Source organism: Marmota flaviventris, chromosome 5 (assembly GCF_047511675.1).
Source record: "Marmota flaviventris isolate mMarFla1 chromosome 5, mMarFla1.hap1, whole genome shotgun sequence".
Taxonomy (NCBI): domain Eukaryota; kingdom Metazoa; phylum Chordata; class Mammalia; order Rodentia; family Sciuridae; genus Marmota; species Marmota flaviventris.
The window spans coordinates 29,339,420-29,358,476 of NC_092502.1; the positions used below are offsets into that span (position 1 = coordinate 29,339,420).

Consider the following 19,057-nt stretch of genomic DNA (forward strand, 5'->3'; position numbering starts at 1 on the left):
AATCCTAGTAATCCTGACAAGTCCTGTTTGACATTTACACAGATAAGTAAAGTAATATTCCCACAATGGGAAAGGTAATCATGACATTTCAGAATGAATAAAAGAAAATGCTGAAGTTTTTCTTCACATTCCTTCCCAAAGGAATCCATAGTCAACCATATCTTGGTAATTTCTGATGTCCTTCGAAGTAAGCAGGGGAGTGTTTATTTATTTTTTTAATCTAGATAAAAGGAACACAGTTATACACAATATGTGTATTCTATTTTATATTTCTATATCATTTAGATGGAAATGCCTTATTAGCATTGTAGATCAATCTCATTCTTTCATTGTTGTTTTTGTTTTTTCCTCTTCCAGGGCCTTGCTCATGCATCCCAGACTAATTATATTTATTCTTTTTTTAAAATTTTTTAGTACTGGGGATTGAACTCAGGGGCATTCTCCTTCTGAGCTTCATATCCAGCTGCTACCACCACCCCCTGCCTTTTTTTTTTTTTTTTTTTTTTTTTTTTTTTTTTGAGACAAAGGTATCTCACAAAGTTGTTGAGGCTACCCTCAAACTTGAGATCCTCCAGCCTCAGCCTCCCAAGTGGCTGAGATTACAGGCATGCACCACTGCACCTGGCTCAGTCTTATTCTTTTTTAATTTTTTAAAAATATTTTTTAGTATCAATGGACCTTTATTTTACTTATTTATATGTGGTGCTGAGAATCAAACCCAGGGCCTCACACATGCTAGGCAAGCGTTCTACCACTGAGCCACAATCCCAGCCCTCAGTCTCATTCTTTTTAAAAAGTTGTGTGGATTGTTTCTCTTGATTGGCTAAACCATACCGTTTTTTTTCTCAATTGCAAAGAAGGCTGCAGTGAGCATATTTTTAATTATTTTCAGGCCTTGCCCCATTTTGTATTATGGGGTAGAAGACTTGCCAGTCCATCTCTAGGGCACACTCCTAGCAATATTATGGCTCAACCAAAAGCCACGTGCATTCCAAGTTATGACAGACATTTTAACTTATGCAATAAAAGAAGTTTTCCAGAGCATAAGAGTGTTGTTTATAAAGATTAGGATTTCATTCTATCCAAGAGAATAAAGTAGTCAGCAAAGAGTCGAGGAAGAAAGCAAAGGTGACATCGTCTGGGTACACAAAGGCCTAACTGCTTTTGTCCCCAAGCACAGCCACGGATTGCTGTGCTGTGCATTAGGAAGAATCCTGTGAAATGCCTTCCCCACCCTGCAGCTAGGCCGTCACCCCCAGGTAGATCACCCCCCAGAAGCCTTGGCCATCCTGTCCCAATGCGACAGGCGCTAACTCTGAACGTGCCAATAGGTGCAGAGCACTTTGCACCTTGCGTGTTATCTTCTCAGTAGCTCTGTGGGGAGTGATAGGGTTTCTTTCTCCCAGTTTTCTGACAGGCAAACTGAGGCCTGGAGCCAGCTCCAGGTTACCTGGAGGGAAGGACACACTTCTTTGTCTTTCTCTTATCCCCAGGGGCACATATTTTTAGTTATTTTCAGGCCTGGCCCCATTTTGAGCTTTAGCCCAAAGATCAGAGACAGGCATTTTCCCCTCCTGTCCCTCATAGTGGTCCCAGGGTTTCTAGGGGACCTTGGCCACTCCCCCTGCCTCCCAGGAGCCCCAGAGCCAACCTCTGCAGCCTCTCTGACTCTTGCCTTCCCTTTTCTCCCTCCTCTCTCTCCTCCCCGCTCTCAGGTGGCTGCTGAGATCTTGGTGAGTGTCCCGATCTTCATCTGGATGTTAACAGCCTCAGTAAAGTCTGTGCTTTGGGGCTGGGCAGTGACCTAGGGGCCTTGCTCTGCAGCTTCTCTCTCTGCCCTTCAGGGCCCCTTAAGGACCCTGCTGGGAAAACATGGGCCAGGCAAGTGTTTCCCCAAATTTGCTGGTTCATCTCTGGCACAATTTGGGCTACTTAACCACCGGCTATGATTGTTTTCTTTAAGTCCACTCACTTGTTTGTTAACCTAAAATGAGTTATTTCAAAGGGAGTTAAGTGGATGTAAATAGAACTGTAGCCAACTAGAAGATAACTGAGGAAGCATACACGTGAGGTGTGTTAAAATGTCTGCCTTTCGGGGTGCAGTGGCTCACGCCTGTAATCCTAGTGGCTCAGGAGGCTGGGGCAGGAGGATCATGAGTTCAAAGCCAGCCTCAGCAAAAGTGAAGTGCTAAGCAACTCAGTGAGACCCTGTCTCTAAATGAAATACAAAATAGGGCTGGGGATGTGGCTCCATGGTTGAGTGACCCTGAGTTCAATCCCTGGTACCCCACCTCCAAAAAAACCCGAAAATGTCTGCCCTTGACTCTATTTGGGGAAACACTGACTAGGCCAATTTTCCTTGCTTGTGTGCATGTATACATTCCCCAGAGGGGCTCTCTAATTGGAGGACAGAAGGCAGGAGAACCCTGAGTCTCTGTGCCCAATGCCAATTTGGTCCGTCCCCTGGGCCCCAGTCCCCAAGGCCAGGGTGGAAACACCCAGTGCCGAGCCCATCAGTGTGCCCACTGGGCCTCTGGGACCTGAAGAGGGGAATGTGGAGGTTACTGTGCTGGAGGCTGAGGAAAAGGAGGCCAACCTCAGCCTCCTCCCATGACGGCTGGATCAGCCCCGCTTCCGGCTACCTCAGCCTCTGCAGATAGGAAGGTGGATCATAACCGGGACTTTCTTATGTCTCCCCTCCCAAATCCTTGTCCCCACCCGGGCTCTGCAGGAAATCGCAGACACTCCCAGCGGAGATAAAACTTCCCTGGAGACGCGGTTCATGACGATCCTGTGCACCCGTAGCTATCCGCACCTAAGGAGAGGTGAGGCCCAACTCCTTCCAGTTCAGCAGGAAGAGTTCCAAATCCAGCAAGAGCCTCTCAGCTCTCTGTGAAGAGGAACCAGTTGCACACTGTCCGCCTCCCTATTCCTGCAGTGGTAGGGGACACTGTGGTTAATGGGGTCACAGGCACCCTGGCATATCATCAGCCTCGGGCCATCTCCCTTCACCTCCTTAAGAGAAGCAGGTGAGATGCCTGGGATAAGGGCTGGCAAGTGGATTTCACCTTAAAGGCCAATGCTGGTGGATTGGAAAGGAGCTGCTGTGTTGAGAAGGCTTCTGAGGTTCAGTGTCACAATCCATTGGTGATATCTGCTAGGAGCAAGGCAGTGAGGGGTGGTGGTCACACAAGACCACATGTAAGTGTTTGAACCACAGGCTGCCACACACACAGGCACACCTATGTGTAGGGGCCCTTGCATGAGAAGACCATAAAGTGCCCTTTCCACTAAAGCAGCTGAATATGCATTCGTCTGGCACATTTCAGTACAGCTGGTGCTTTAACGTAGTGGCTGAAAGAATGGACTAGGGCACTGAACCACCTTGAAATGAATCCCCCACTTATCAGCCATGTGGCTCTGGGCAAGTTTCTGAATCTTTATACCTAAACCCCTTACCTAGGAATTGGGATTTTACTTCTGCTTCATGTGATTGTTGTGAGGACACAAAACACAATACATGTCAAGCATGTAGCACTGTCCTTGGCCCATGTGCTGCCCAAGGGTTGTACTCAAGACTAGTCTTAGTGTCCCCACCTGACCCATGAGGAAAAAGAAGCCCAGAGTGGGAAAGGGTTCACCTGAGGTCACTCAGTGAGCCAGGGGCAGAGCCATGACCAACATGCCTGTTCCCTTTACCACACCAGCCTGGGTCCTTTGTACTTGTCCAAGTCCCAGGGGCTTCCAGTCAGCCTGGGGGCTCTGGCCTGGCACAGATTTGGCACTGGGCCCACAGCAACATTGAGGTCAGAATTCCTTCTCACCATGGTCTTGCCTGGTGTATTTAGCCTGTCTGTGGCCACTTCTGCTCCCCTTTCCTCTTCCCCAACACAGCCTGTGGGCAGAGCTGAGTGGGGCTGGGGAGTGGTGATCTCCCTCTCTGAACTGAAGCTCACTGTCACCTCTGGGGCTTCTCTTGGGGTCAGTCTTCCAGGAGTTCATCAAAATGACCAACTATGATGTGGAGCACGTCATCAAGAAGGAGATGTCTGGGGACGTCAGGGACGCTTTTGTGGCCATCGGTAACTGACAGGGACCAAGGGAAGGGACTGGGGAAACTGGGAACACGGCCAGCTTCCCTGAAAGAGTGCCACCTTAGCAGCTTCCTGTGCTACTGGCTCTGGAGAGTGAATTCTGTCTCAGGTCACCTCCAGGGTTTCTGCCAGTTGAGATTGTTGGGAGCATCATGAAGACCTGTTCCAGGCTGCAGGTCAGGATGCAAAACCAGCCCTCCCTGGGGAAGGATCAGTGAGGAGGACAGGGAAGAACTTGGTGTCCTGCAGGACTAGAATGTATATACAAACAGTCACACCCACCACACATGCACACACATAAGGACATGCACATGCAGGATATATTCACACATGACACACTGCACACACATGCACACACACGCATTCTTTCCTCCTCCCAATACCTCTCTTTGGTTCCTCTCTTCCTGCATAAATCGAGTTCTTGACTTTAAAGAAGTCTTTCCCTTTGGGATCTGTATTTCTCTATGTGTAAGCATGAGTAAATAGATAGGAGCAAGGGTTGAGCGCCTAGCTATTGACTTTATTCGTGTTTTTTACTGGCATCCTATTTCATGTGCTATTAAAAGGATGCATTGATGCATGTACTTTCCTTATCTCGCCAGGAGGTGTCAGCGGAAGGATTTCCCATAACTGCCATCCATTATAAAATGCATCTGGACTTCAGAGATGCTAATGTGGAAGAAAGGTGGTTTGGATTAGATGGATAGAAATGCTGTTGCTGTTGTTACTTACCACGTAATGGTTCTTTGTCACCGAGCACAGTGTCCGGGAAGCCAGACGGCCTTGTGGTTAAAAACATGGGCTCCAGGGGGAGTCCCTGTTCTTCCACTTGCTAGCTGCATGTTCTTGGGCAAGTCACAAAGCCTGTGTCTCAGTTTCCTTCTCTGTAAAATGGAGATAGCAATAATACCCAGCCTGTAGCGTATTTTTGTAATATTTAAATGAGTAAGTATATATAAAGTACTTAGAGCAGCACCCCCTGCCACAAGGTTGCCACTGGCAACGTGAGCTTTTATTGTGATTTCCAGCCAGGTTCTGTGCAAGGTTCGTTATGGTTTGGTCAGATCCTCACCAGAAACTTCACAGAGGACAATGCTGAGGTTCAGAGAGAATAATGCTAACACTAGAACCAGGGGCTGCCTGAGTCCAAAACCCGTGTTCTTAACACCAGAATAATCAGCCTTTGGAGACTCCTTTGAATCTTGCCCTTCTCATGTTTCTCCCTCTTTCTTCTCTCCTCCCACCTTGAACATGTGTGCATGGAGTCATACCATACCAAACTACACCACTCCACCCATGGCAGTCACCAGGGTCCCTCGAGGCACATAGGCTGTTGCAAGGAAGGCTTGCAGGGTTGATTGTAGAGGAGAAAATTTTCTGCTCAATGTGCTCCTTAACTAAACTCACAAAGCCCTAGACCTGGAATCAGGGGAGGCTTCCTGGAGGTGGTGTCGTGACTGGAGGAGACGTGCACATCAAGTGCAACCTTGCAGGATGGGGTTTAGGGGGACAATAAAATAAATAGGAAGCACATCCATACCAGGCAGACAAGACACAGAGGAATGTGCACTATGTTCAGTGGGAGGGAACAAGGGTGACTAGGGGGCAGGAGCTTTGGCTCTCAGGCCCAAGAGCTCATGGGGAACTGCATCAGGAGCTAAGCAGGGAGGTGTGTGATGTGATCTTTCCAGAGGGGCCTGCGTGGGATTGTGCCTTTGGGGTAAGCAAGGCCAGCCTCTTGCTCCCCAGAGTCTTATAGCTCTCTGCTCTTGGTGTTTAATCCTCCTCCTTAAGCTGAGACAGCCCCATTGGTCCTTGGAACCTTGATATCAGGCAGCTGCGAACCCCAGAGAACCCCAGGCCTTGAAAAAGTGCTGTGTTGGTGACATTGGCTGTTGTGTGGGTGGGGTGCAGGGGCTGCCAGTGCAGCAAGAATGTGCAGGCCCTGGGGCAACAGTCAGCCCCAGGGATTGGCACAGTGCCTTAAAGTATACTGACAGTCATTCTTTGGGGTGCGCTATTCTCTAGATCAGTAGTTTTCAAACATCACTAGAGGAGGGAGAACACCTATACTGGTTTGTACGGACGTTCAGTGCTAAGACAGGGAATGTACCCAGCAAACTGGGATGAATAGGTCACCCACCTCCAGAGTTTCTGATTCAGCACATCTGCGGTGGGGCATGAGAATTTGCATTTTTACCAAGATCTCAAGTTACGTGGATACTGTCAGTCTGGGCATCGTACTTTTAGAACCACTGCTCAAAATGTCTCTAGAATCTAAGTCTCAAGCGGGGAGCCCAAAACCTGAGTTTTAAACAAGGTTCTCATGTGATTCTGATGTGCTTGAAAGTTTGAGGCCCTCTTCCTTGGGCTCAGAAGGGGTTAATTCCCTTGGAATCCTCTTCTGACCTGGGTGAGCTGCAAGCATCTTAACTGGAAGTGAGTTGCAGTCCAGTGAGAGCCAGGCCTAGGAAGGAGCAAAGGAGGTGGCATTGGGAAGGGGAAGTGAAGCTGTCATCCCCTCAGTGACCCTGGGGTTTGCAATGATCTGCAGGCCCAGGTTGGGAGAGTCGGGTAAGAGGGAAATTCCAGCACAGAGCCTGGGTGCACAGCTCTGACTAAGTTCCCTTCATCTCCCTCCTCTCCCCACCAGTTCAGAGTGTCAAGAACAAGCCTCTCTTCTTTGCTGACAAACTTTACAAATCCATGAAGGTAAGAAAGTCCTTTTTATTTCTTTCCCTTCAGGCACTGACTTTCATGTACCCACAAACACAGGCGTGCACATACCCCGGATCAGGACTTCTGGCCACTGTTTCTTACCTCTTGTTATTTAGCAGCATCTGCCCTTGTCTGGCTGTAGGATAGAAATTTTCCAGTAGCATTGATCTTGCTCCCCAGGGGACACTTGACAATATCCAAATGTATTTTGGATTGTCACGATTTGACGAGTGTTGCTCTGGGCATCTGCTGGGAGAGAGCAGGGGTGCTGTTAAACAACCCATAGTGCACAGGGCAGGTCCCCATTGTAAAGAAATCATCTGGCCCCAAGTGCTGAAGTTGAGAAACTTGCTGTGGGGACAGAGGGCTGAGTCCCCTCTCAGAGCTCACATTCTAGCAGGTGACAACGTCTCTTGACAAATGATTATCCAAGATCACAAGTCCTTAGCCCTCTTTTTCCTGAAAATGCCAGGCCATGCTGGCCACATTCCAAGCCCAAACGCTGAAATCTCAACTGCTGACAGAGCCAGGCATGTGGTTTGGTGGGAAGGAGTCTGAGACCCCACTCAGCCTAATCCCCAAGCATGGTAGCCGTTTATTGAACACTTACCATGTGCCAAGTTTTGTGCCAATTGTTTACCTCCCTGAACACAGTTGACCCTCCCAGCAACCCTATGAGGTCATGGTAGTATCCTCATTGTATAAGGAGGAAACTGAGGCCCACATAGGTGAAAACTTCACCCACATTTACCTGACTCCTAAGTGGCGGAGCTGGGGGCAGAGGCAGGCCCTGGCTGCCTGTACCTTCCGTGCCCAGTGCCAGCTTCTTGGGCCCTGTACCATTTCCTAGGGCTGCTATAGCAAATCACAAGAAATTGGGGGACAACAGAGACTTATTCTCTCAGAGTTCTGGAGGCTAACAATCAACCTAGGCCAGGTTGATTCCCTGAAAACATGAGGGAGGAACCCCCCCATGCTACTCTCCCAACTTCTGGTGGTTGCCAGAAAGCCCTGGCACTTGTGTTTTGTGGATGTACCACTTCAATCTCTGCCTTCATCTTCACATGACATCCTCTGTGTGTGCGCTCCTGTCCCCTCTCTTATAAAGACACCAGTTACTAGGGCCATACCTAATGCAGTATGACTTCATCTTAACCGATCACATGTGCAGAGACTCTATTTTTAATGTTTATTTTTTAGTTGTAGTTGGACACAATACCTTTGTTTTATTTATTTATTTTTATGTGGTGCTGAGGATCGAACCCAGGGCATCGCACACGCTAGGCAAGTGCTCTACCGCTGAGCCAGGACCCCAGCCCCACAGGGGACTTTTGGTCAGGACTGTTTGTGGAAAACAGAGGCAGAATATCTCACCCCAGTTTTGGAGAGTGAAAGAGAGGGAGGCAGGTGGACACCACCATGTCTTGCCTCACCGGCTCTGTCTCCTGCCCGTGTCTCTCTCTTTCCTGGCTCCAATAGGGCGCTGGCACAGATGAGAAGACGCTCACCAGAGTCATGGTTTCCCGGAGTGAGATCGACCTGTTCAACATCCGGCAGGAATTCATTGAGAAATACGACAAGTCTCTCCACCAAGCTATCGAGGTAAGGGGACAGGTTTGCCAGGGGGGGTTACCTGGTAGAACAGCATGTGGCTCAGTGAAAGGAGACCACCTTACTGTTGATACCAAGACCAATTCCAGAAGAACCAAAAGTTCATAGCTAAAGATATTCAAATGAAAAAGCCTATTTTTTTAATTTTAAAAATTTTTATTAAAGCACAACTCACATACCATGAAATTCAGAAATATTTAGTAAATTTACTGAGTTGTGTACCCATCACCACAGTCCAGTTTCCAGATATTTCCATCATCCCACTAAGGTGCTTTCTACTTGCCTATTTCCACTCCCAGGTGTAGGCAGCCACCAGGCTACTTTCTTTTTCAAGATTTTGGGGACCTTAGGGGTCAAATCTTTCTATCTAAGAAGTTGCCTTTTCTAAGTATCTCACATAAATGGTTTCATATAGGGACGTTTTGTGTCTGGCTTCTTTACTTTAACTTATGGAGCTCTTTTTTTTTGGGGGGGGGTCTTGAGATTGGCCCAAATCTTAGAGCTTGATGCTGTCTATACTTGCTTGACAGCCCTGTGGGTATCACAGGCAATGTCATGAAGACTTGATGGAAATTTAAATTGGTAGCACACCTTGAAAGGGCAATTTGTCAGTTTCAAAATTTGAAGTGTGTGTACTTTTGACTGGGTAATTTCTACTTGTTGGAATTTATTCTACAGACATTAACCGTACATGTTCCCAAAGACATGTGGGAGAATAATTATGCCAGTATTGTTTATAGTAGCCAAACATTGGAAGCTGTCCATAAAGAACTGGTTAAATAAAATATGGTACAGGTTAAGCCTTCCTAATCTGACAACCTGAAATCTGAAATGCTCCAAAATTTAAAACTTTTTAAGCATCAACATGACAGTAGTATACGTAGAAAATTCTATATCATGAAACTTAGTTTCATGGCACAGAACTATTTAAAACATTGTATAGAACTATTTAAAACATTGTATAGATTTACCTTCAGGCTATGTGTGTAAGATGCATATGAAACAAATGAATTTTGTGTTTGAACTTGGATCCGATTCCCAAGACATCTCACTACATATATGCAAATATTCCAACATTTTTTTTAAGAGAGAGAGAGAGAGAAAATTTTTTTAATATTTATTTTTCAGTTTTCGATGGACACAACATCTTTATTTTTATGTGGTGCTGAGGATCGAACCCAGCGCCCTGTGCATGCCAGGCATTACCGCTTGAGCCACATCCCCAGCCCTTCCAACATTTTTTTTAAAAATCCCCAGTCCAAACACTTCTGATCTCATGAATTTTGGATAAGAAATACTCAACCTGTATATCCATATAATGGGATATAATACAGCCTTGAAAAAGTATGAGAAGGCTCTAGGTGTTGATTTGTCAAAAAGTACAGCCCAGGACAGGATATGTGTCCATTTGTGTAGAAGAGGGATGTATATGTATTTGTATGTATACAGACTGTTGCTAGGAAATCATATCAAAATGTAGTAACAGTAGCTGCCTCCTGATTGGGGAATCTAGGGGCCAAGAATGGGAGGGAGACTTTTGGGTACAATCATCCCTTTGATCTGAATTGTTTACAATTATAGCATTATTTTGAAAAAAAAATCACATATTAAGTACCCCCAAACTCCAGAAACCCACATATCATAAATAGGTTTTCATAAGTGACAGGAGCCCTCTAAAGGGGACTCTGTAGCATAGGCTACACTGGCCTTCCCCACTTGATAGTGGTGTGTCAGACCACTGTGCTGTGTGGTGAGTATAATGATGATCAAGCATGTCACCAGTGGGCTCAGCAGCGCTTGTTCAGGTCACATAACATGACTTGTGAGGGTAGGGTGGGTCTCTGTGGTGTGCGAGGAGAACCAAGGTGGGAAGGAAGCATTCTGCCTCCTAAGGTAAGATGGATGGCAGGAAGGTCCTTGGAGGAGAGGGCCCTGCTGCAGACAGGACCTGGGGCAGGTGCAGGGGCCTGTGGACAGCTGGAATAGTGGGGGAAGGAGCCAAGAGGACAGTGCTGCCCCCAGGAGGACGGGAGGTGGGGTGCTGCAAGCTCTAGGGTCCAGAGGTCCTTGAAGCCAGGCCAAGAGCTGGCACATATTCCTGGGGGTCACAGGGCCCCAGAAGGGACATGATCACATTTATGCACAAGAGACCTCTCTGGCCTTCATATAACAGCTTTGTTGGTGACAGAGAATACAAGGGAGATGTCCAGGCTGGTGGGTAGTTAGGAGAAGGGGTGGGCATTCAGACAGAATTGTTTCCACTCACTCTACTCTCCCTCTGCCCCTGCCAGGGTGACACCTCCGGAGACTTCCTGAAGGCCTTGCTGGCTCTCTGTGGCGGCGAGGACTAGTACCACTGGCTTTGGTGTGTCCCTCTGCCAAGAAATGGTCTGCAGTGCCAGCTGCCGTGACCAGGCTGTTGTTCCAGATCCAGAGACTAAGGAAGGCATTAGGGTGGGGGGAGGGGTTAGGGTGGGGCTCTTGTCTTCAACTGAGGCTTAGGAAAGTCTCCCACTCCCAGGGGTCATCAAGGGCCCAGCACGGTCACTCCTGCTCATGCCCGAGCAGCTGAAGAACCGTAGCCACAGGTCCCATCCACCTCTGCTCCCTTGTTACCTCCTCTCCAGCCACCACCCCCACCTGCCTCTGTCCCTTGCCACACCCTTGCCCTGGTTTGGGCTTTGTCAAATCCCAAAACATACTGAGCCTCCATAAAGTGAGTGATGTGTGTGTTTTGAAAGGGGAGATGGTGGCGGGTGCCACTCAGCTTGCTGGGAGTGGGGAGGGAAGAAGAAATGACTTTGGGCACACTGGCAACCTTCCCCCACCCTCAAACTCCACCCATCTCCATAGGATCTGTGCTGGAGGGCCAGGCCAGGCCTCAGGACCCTGGGTTCTTGCATCTGCCACATAGTTGCTTCTGACTTGGGCCAGTCCCTTCCCTTCCTGATTCATTTCCTTATCTGCAAAAGGAGAGTTAGACTATAGAATCTTGTTTCCCTTCTAACATTGACATCCTAGAGTGAGCTTCCAATTAATTCCCTTGAATCCCATTCATTCTCTTTTCAAAAGAGGAAAAATATGACACACAGAAGCACATTTCCAACAAGAGCCTCTGTCTCTTCCCTAGAACCTGCAGCCTGAATTTTCCTCCTTGGAGGCTGAGGTTGTTAAATGTGCCTGGGGATGTGGGTGGAGGAGTAAGTTAAGTCTTTAAGCTCTCCCTGGGTGCTTCCTAGGAAACTTCCAGAAGGGTCTGAGCTTGTCTCAATCCTGGGGAGGCTGGCCCAGCCCTGATGTGGGTCTCAGGCTCCCTCTCACTGCCTGGACGTCTGTCTCTCCATGTGCTCTTCATCCTTTACAACCAAACTCAACTTCCTCTTTCGACCTCTTCAAGGGCATCAATGCGATTGTAATCTTAGGAGGGCCAAGAGCCATGGAAAGCTTCCACTTCACAAGAGCACTGATAAGCAAGTAGGCTCAACAGTAGTTTCTCAGTTTTCCCTTCCCCCAGCTCCAGTTCTGGTTTGTGACTTGGATCAAAGGTTGTCCAGTGCCTGTGGCCTGCAGCTATATGCTGGTTAGAGAGAGGGCTCTGCTCCCTGCCCTGGCTGGCCAGGCCTGTTTATTGTAACTCAGCATGTGTTTGCTATTGTAGCTATGCAGGTGGCACAGGTAGCTGGGAGACTTGCTGGATCTGGTCTTGTCCCTCTCTCTCTGTGTGACCTTGGACCAGCTGTTCATTGCCCTCTCTGGGTCTCAGTTTCCCCATTTGAATTAGTGAGGGGTTGGATCCAACAGTTTCTAAGGACCCTTTCTTCATCTCTGATAATGAATCTGGAACTAAGAAAAGTGACCCTTTTTCGTGTCTTCTGCAGTTCCTATGCTCCACCAAGCTGTGAACCCAAATGTCTTGAAGGTCAGCGGACACCCCTTTTGAGTGTTTGCCCAACTTGATTTAACTGTTACCAAAGCATAATTTAACAAAATGATTAGGAACTTTGGAGTAAGACCTTTGTCACTGCCTGACTGTGAACATGTAATCTCTCTGAGCCTCCATTTCCCTATCTCTACAGTGGGCTCTAATTCTGCCTATCCTATAGCTTTGTGGGAGGAAGATGAGATGTGCATGGATGGGCAGGATGGGCTCTGCCTGGTGCCTGCCTGACTTGAAGTTAACTATTCTCACTATCTGCCCTGAACCAGGCAGATATTTTTTCTTTTAAAATATTTTTAGTTGTAGATGATATTTTATTTATTTTTATGTGGTGCTGATGGGGTAAGTGAAAAGAAAAGAATCTGAGGGGGGTAGCAGAGGAGGTTGGGAGATGTGGAAACCGGGAATGAGAATAGCTAAAACAGAGAACTTACAATGGACAACATGCTGTTCTAATGGCTCCACGTGCGTTTTTTCAACTTGTTTCAGTCAAGATAGGTGATTGCATTTTGGGATTGGTCAACAGTAGGAGAGAGACCTTGTGGATTTGTGGGGTGAGGTAGATGAGAACAGAAATGGGAGTTTGCCTCTAATCATAGAGGAACTTGAATGTCAGCTTTTCTCACATAACCAGCGAATCCTTTGGAAGTTCCTGGGTGGGGAAGACATATGTTTAGCCATGCATTTAAGAAAGCCTAAATGAAGAAAGGGGACCATTTGTGGGGCAATTGCAACAACCCTGTTGGCTAGGAACTAAGTGGCTGCGAAACAAAACATTTTTTCTTAGAGTTGTAGCAAAGGAAGGGACAGCCATAATTCTGAATCTGAGGTGTTGCATTTGCTCATTTATGAGCTTTCGCTTTCTGAATGTCTCCTGTGTGCCAGGCCACGTGCTAGGTGCTGAAGATCTGAACCATGGTGTTTCTGGTCCTGAAGGAGGTTCCAGGTCCTGCCTGCCTGCCTGTCTCCAGGGCAACACTGTAGTTTGCGTCTGTGGACAAAGTTAGATGAGGAGAAGTGGTGGGGGCTAAATTAAACTAAAAGGAAAGAGAAAGCAGAAGCTCAAACCACTGCTGTCTCAAAGTGGGAGAAAAGGAGGATGGTTGTGATGTTCTAAGTGTGGAAGGGCCTCAGAAATTCTCACCTCCCTCTCAGCTACAGATGAGACAACTGTCACTTCCACAGAGAGGAAGCAACTGGCCCAAGGTCACAGCAAGGTTGCGGATAGAACTGGATCTCTGCAAGAATTTTATAAGTACCCCATACTTCCTCGAATCATTAGTGCCACCCTCCCTCTGGCTCCTTACTGCTCCCACTCTTGCCTTGGACATTTTCCCTTCAGGAAAACCCTTTTCAGAAGCCCTTGACTAGGATGAGCCAGACTTGGTCTTTGGGGCCACCAGGAAAATCTGCAGAAAATGGCTGGCTGGGAGGGGGTTGCTTTTTAACCTGAATTATTTGGGAATTGCCACTGTATACTTTCTGCCAGCAGAGAGTGGTGTGGGAACAATTGGCTGTTTGAAAACGACTGATACGTACCCTGCCCCAGCTTGGCTGAGAGCAGGCTGCTGCCAGATTAATCCCACAGGAGAAGCTTCACCTCCATGACCACTTGGTTTGCAGCAGTACAGGATAATCACCTTCATTTTGTGAGGAAACAGACTGCAAGTAGTGGCACCAGTTGCCTGAAGACACAGGCAATACATCGTGGACTGATGAGATAGAAGTGGTCTTAGAGGTGATCCTAGTCAATCCCTTGTTTGACGAGTTTGGTAATTGAGACCCAAAGAGCAGGACTGTGCCTGTGGTGTTGGGAAGGGGCTGGAATCCAGGGCTCTGGGTTCCTGCCCTGCTGTCTGCTAAAGCTTCCTCCTTTACCTCTTAATGGCAGATGCCAGACAGAGCTGAGAACAGGAGGCAGAAGTGTCAAGTTGCCTTAGAACCCAAAAGCATTATATCGACTTTCTAATTTGGCTTTCCGTTCCCTACCAGACTTCAGGTTTCCCAAAGAAGACTTCCTCATTTTATAGTAGGAGTGAAGCAGTTGGGAAATTTTAGAATGTAACAGACTCTGCTCATCAGTTAGAGCCAAAGGGTGGGTAGGCAGACCTGGGGTTCAAATCCTAGTCCTCTACCAGCAGTAGATAAGTCATTTGATCTCACCTTGATTTCCTCACCTGTAAAAAGGGAATGACAAGCTGGGCATGGAAGCTCACACCTGTAATCCCAGATACTTGGGAGGCTGAGGCAGGAGGATCATGTTAGAAGCCAGCTAGCACAATTTAGTGAGACCCTGTCACAAAATAAAAAGGGCTGTAGGGGACTGGGCTGTAGCTCAGTGGCAGAGTACTTGCCTGGCATGTGTGAGGCACTGGGTTTGATCCTCAGCACCACATAAAAATAAATAAGTAAAATATAAAGGCATGCTGTCCATCTACAACTATAAATAAATAAATAAAAAGGGCTGGGATTGTTGCTCAGTGGTAGAGTGCTTGCTTTGAATGCCAAGACCCTGGATTCAATTCCCAATACTGCAGAAAAAGACAGATATCAGCTCTAGGGAACCACTGCAGACAAGGAGACAGGATCAGCAACTGGATTCCCTGGGTGTGAAGACATGAGGACCCTGACCAGGGCAAAGGAAGCAGAGGTGGAGAAAAGAAAGACATTGGGGGCAAGAAAGTAAGGAAAAGGGCCCCATCCTGCTATGGGGAATGGGAAAGGGGGAAGTAGATACAAAGCCAGGTGTCATTACCTGGGAACCCAGAGGCAAGAGGTGCTTTTAAAGGCAGGATATGAGGCCAAAGTCCCCCAGGACAGACCATACCCTGCCCTCCTCTCAGCTAGGTAAGCACTGACAAAGCCCTAAGCCACAGCCACCTGGGAATGGGCCCTTCCCCCAGCCCAACTGGTTTTCTTTTTTTTTTAATATTTATTTTTTAGTTGTAGTTGGACACAATACCTTTATTTTATTGATTTATATGTGGTGCTGAGGCTCACACGTGCTAGGCAAGTGCTCGACCGCTAAGCCACAAGCCCAGCCCCCAGGCCCAGCTGTTTTAAGAAGCTTCCAGCACAAGCTTCCAGCTTCCTTCTGTGGATAGTCCCACCCCTTCCTCTCAATTACCACCATCTGCCCTTGGTGCTCCCAGCTGCAGTCAGAACCCCCTTTCTCGGTAGGTACCCATTATGAGAGCTGGCCCTTGACCCAGAAGCTCCTGACAAAAGCAGGGAGGGCGGGAAAGTGACATTTCCAATTCCCAGTTTCCCACACAACTACTCCACTCAAAGCCCACATGTGCTGTTTGGTATGCAGAGAGTTTCACATCACTGTCAGCCACACCCACAGCAGCGTACTATGGATACCCAGAATCGGAAACGCACTGCTGGGAATAAAAAGGCATGTTCTCTCCTGGTAACACACACAGAGAAACACACATTACTGATCATGGAGAAAAATAAAATTGTTGGGCCAAAAAATAGACTGCTGATAAACCAGAAATCTGGACACTGCCCATATTTAGATCAAGTGGCCACACAGGAAACGCCTTGCATGGGGACCCAGACTTGCTCCTCACATACACTGGGGCACATACACACACTTTTCTTGGCACACAGTCTTAAGGTGACACATGCAACTCCAGAAATCAGGGACTTGCCTGTTCATGACCCTTAGAGGACAGATGTTGAGCCTAACAGCCATGACTTGAGGTCTGTCCCACCTGATGTCCTGCTCTGAGAAGACAAGCCCAGGTCCCTGGAGAACTAGGGAGTGCTTAGGATCAAGGCTTGGAAAGGAGTGGAGTTCTGAAACAGGCTTCCAAGAGTCTCAAGATGAGTAAAATTTAAAGGGCAGAAGGGAGAGAGTGAGAGTCTCCTTCAGAAGCCTGGATCCTCTGCCATTCACTTTTCCAGGAGTATTCTGGAAGCTGGTAGTGAAGGGGTTAATAGTGCCAACCTTTCAACTGTTCCCACTTCCCCTGCTCCCAGGGGGCCTTAAAAAAAACCAGAGTGTTGGGATTTGCCCAAGGTGAGTCAGGGTCACTACCTGCCCTCTGCTTTTTGCCTCTTCCTAAGAAACAATTCCCTTAGTGAGATAGAAACCTAAAATGAAACTTTGCTAGACTTCTGGAACTCAGGCCTCATCACTGTCAGCAGTGCTGATTACATTATCATAGTCATCATCACCTCCCCCTGAGCCCTGATCTCCTTGGGGCATGGGAATATGCTGCGTTTTCCTGGGCAACGCACCATCTCACTGGGCCTCAGGCTCCCAATTTTCCCACATTGGAGCATACTTTAGGGACAAGATGAGGTGAAACCCATGAGGAGCCTGGCACAACAGGTCTTGGAGTGCTCAGAACCTGTTATCCTCTTTGTCCTTTCCGGTGTCCTCTCTCCTCTTCTCCCTCTCCCATCCTGGAGTTCAAGCTAGTTGAAGTGCAATATTTGCATAGACAAGAGACCTCACCCGGGGAATTTCCCTCTGGTGACCAGGCTTCCTTTCTGAGGTTAGGCCACATCATCAGACTGCTCCTTCCTCTCTGGCTGCCCCCAGCCACTCTCTGGTTCCAGCCCCTGTTGTCTGGCAGGTGAGATCCAGGCAAATAGATTTAGTCTCATCCTTTGACCTTGGGTGCTGTCCAGAGGGTGGGGGTATAGAGGCAGTCTAAGGACCTGGAGCAAAACAGTGGGTATCAGATACATACTTAAGGAGTAGAGGAAAGGGCAGCAGGAAGGAGTTGGTCAGGAAGCCAGAACTGTAGAGCTAGTTCATCAACAATTCCCTGCCTGACTCTGGACACTTGCCTTCTCTTCCCTGGGCCTTAGTTTTCCCTTCTGTCCAATGAGAAGATTGGTCAAGATAATCTCTAAGCTTTGTCCCAGATCTGATGGACTAAGAAGTCACTTCCTTTAGCAGCACAGTCTTGCAACATTTGTTCTTGGATCCTCTTCCTCTGACAAAAATCTTGCAACAAACCACCCTGTGTCTGTTTCCTTGGAAAACACAGTTTTGCAAAATTCATTCCTGAATCCCATTTTCCAAATGTTGATAGAATTACATGAGCCCTGTTTCATCTTAGTGACTCTGTTGGAGTTTTGATTTTGCCTTTTGCTTCACTAGGCATAATCTTCTATGACCCAGAAAAAAATGGGGGATAGAGCCTTATTCTCTCCAGATTCTAAGATTTGTTGTCATGGCAGTCTCTGACCTGATTCTAGAAGGCACCTTCTCTGGTACAAAGGGGGTCAAGTTGGGGGACCACAGGGACCCTGGGATAATGAGTTCCTAGGACTACCTACATTAAAACCAACCATTAAAAGGACAGCTCCTAAGGCAAAGTCACAATTTTACAACTTAGAATCACCTGGGAAGCTTTATAAATACTTATGCCCAGGCCACACCCCCAGAGATTATGAAATAATTAGTCTGGGGTGGGGCCTGGGCATCTGTATTTTCACAAACTCCCCAGGTGACTCGAATGTGAAGCATGACTGAGTATTGCTGATGTAGGCCCTACCCAAGACCAAAGGGATCAGAAAATCTGAAAGACATTAAAACTGATAACCCTCTGGCCAATAATATCTTTAGAAATTATTATAATGAGTTCCCCTTTCCTGCACACAGTTATTCCCAGTGCCATAAAGGAGTAAAAAGAATTTACTTTCTTTCATAGATGAGGAAGGTGAGGGACAGAGAGGAAGTCACTGCTGAGGTCACAGGGTGAGTCAGAAACAGCAGTGGTCTGGTCCTGGTACCTAGCAGATGCACATAGACAGCATATTTTTTAATATCTGTCCATCTATCACATTTTGAAGAAAAACTGCCTCCAGCTCTTCAGTTTTTTGAATTAGGCTGTATCAATAATATAGGGAGGCATATTTTGTGGATTCAAGACCCAACTCCGTTACTAACCAGTCAAATCCTCTTTCTCAGGATGTACTTTTCATTTTCTTCAATCTCTTCCTAATGGTACCAAGGATTGAACCCGGGGGTTCATAACCACTGAATCACATCCCTAGCCCATTTTTATATTTTATTTAGAGACAGGGTCTCGGGGCTGGGGATGTGGCTCAAGCGGTAGTGCACTCGCCTGGCATGCGTGCGGCCCGGGTTCGATCCTCAACACCACATATAAACAAAGATGTTGTGTCCGCCGAAAACTAAAAAATAAATATTAAAAATTAAAAAAAAAGAGAGAGAGACAGGGTCTCACTGAGTTGCTTAGGGCCTCACTAAATTGCTGAGGCTGGCTTTAAACTCACGTTCCTCTTGCCTCAGCCTCCTGAGTCAGTGGAATTACAAGGTGTGCCATCATGCTTGGCTGATGGCAAAGCTCTTTAACCTAGTGTTCATGACTTCAGAGGTCTGTCTCTACTCTCCACCCACTCTCACCTCTTATTGCCTGTCTCCCCAGTTTGCCACTCTTCCCAACATCAGGAACACTGCATATCACAGCCACATTTGTAGTTCATTTCCTTCTCTGTCCCTCCTCTCCTCCTTCATTCCACAAGCATTCATTTTCTGTCTACTGTGTGTGAGGCACTTGAGAGGTAGTGACAGTTCCTGGTCACCTGGGGCTTACACCAGCCCAGGGTTTCACAACACTATGGACATGTTGAGCCAGATAATCCTTTGCTGTGGGGATCTGTCACATGGAACATAAGCTGTTTAGAAGCATCCCTGGCCTCTGCC

At 47.4% G+C, this 19,057-nt stretch overlaps 1 protein-coding gene across 2 annotated transcripts in view; it reads left to right on the plus strand.

Moving 5' to 3' along the window:
- The window catches only part of Anxa6 (annexin A6), a 51,223-nt gene extending 40,080 nt beyond the window's left edge, over positions 1 to 11,143 (plus strand). Inside the window, exons 21-26 of one of the 2 annotated variants that reach the window (XM_027954787.3) lie at positions 1,716 to 1,733; positions 2,732 to 2,825; positions 3,987 to 4,082; positions 6,748 to 6,806; positions 8,292 to 8,414; positions 10,715 to 11,143. In XM_027954787.3, coding sequence (XP_027810588.1) covers positions 1,716 to 1,733; positions 2,732 to 2,825; positions 3,987 to 4,082; positions 6,748 to 6,806; positions 8,292 to 8,414; positions 10,715 to 10,774 — 450 coding nt within the window. In that variant the 3' untranslated portion in view covers positions 10,775 to 11,143. The remainder of the gene's footprint in view (positions 1 to 1,715; positions 1,734 to 2,731; positions 2,826 to 3,986; positions 4,083 to 6,747; positions 6,807 to 8,291; positions 8,415 to 10,714) is intronic. The other variant, XM_027954788.3, reaches the window with a different exon arrangement.
- Positions 11,144 to 19,057: the final 7,914 nt, after the last annotated feature.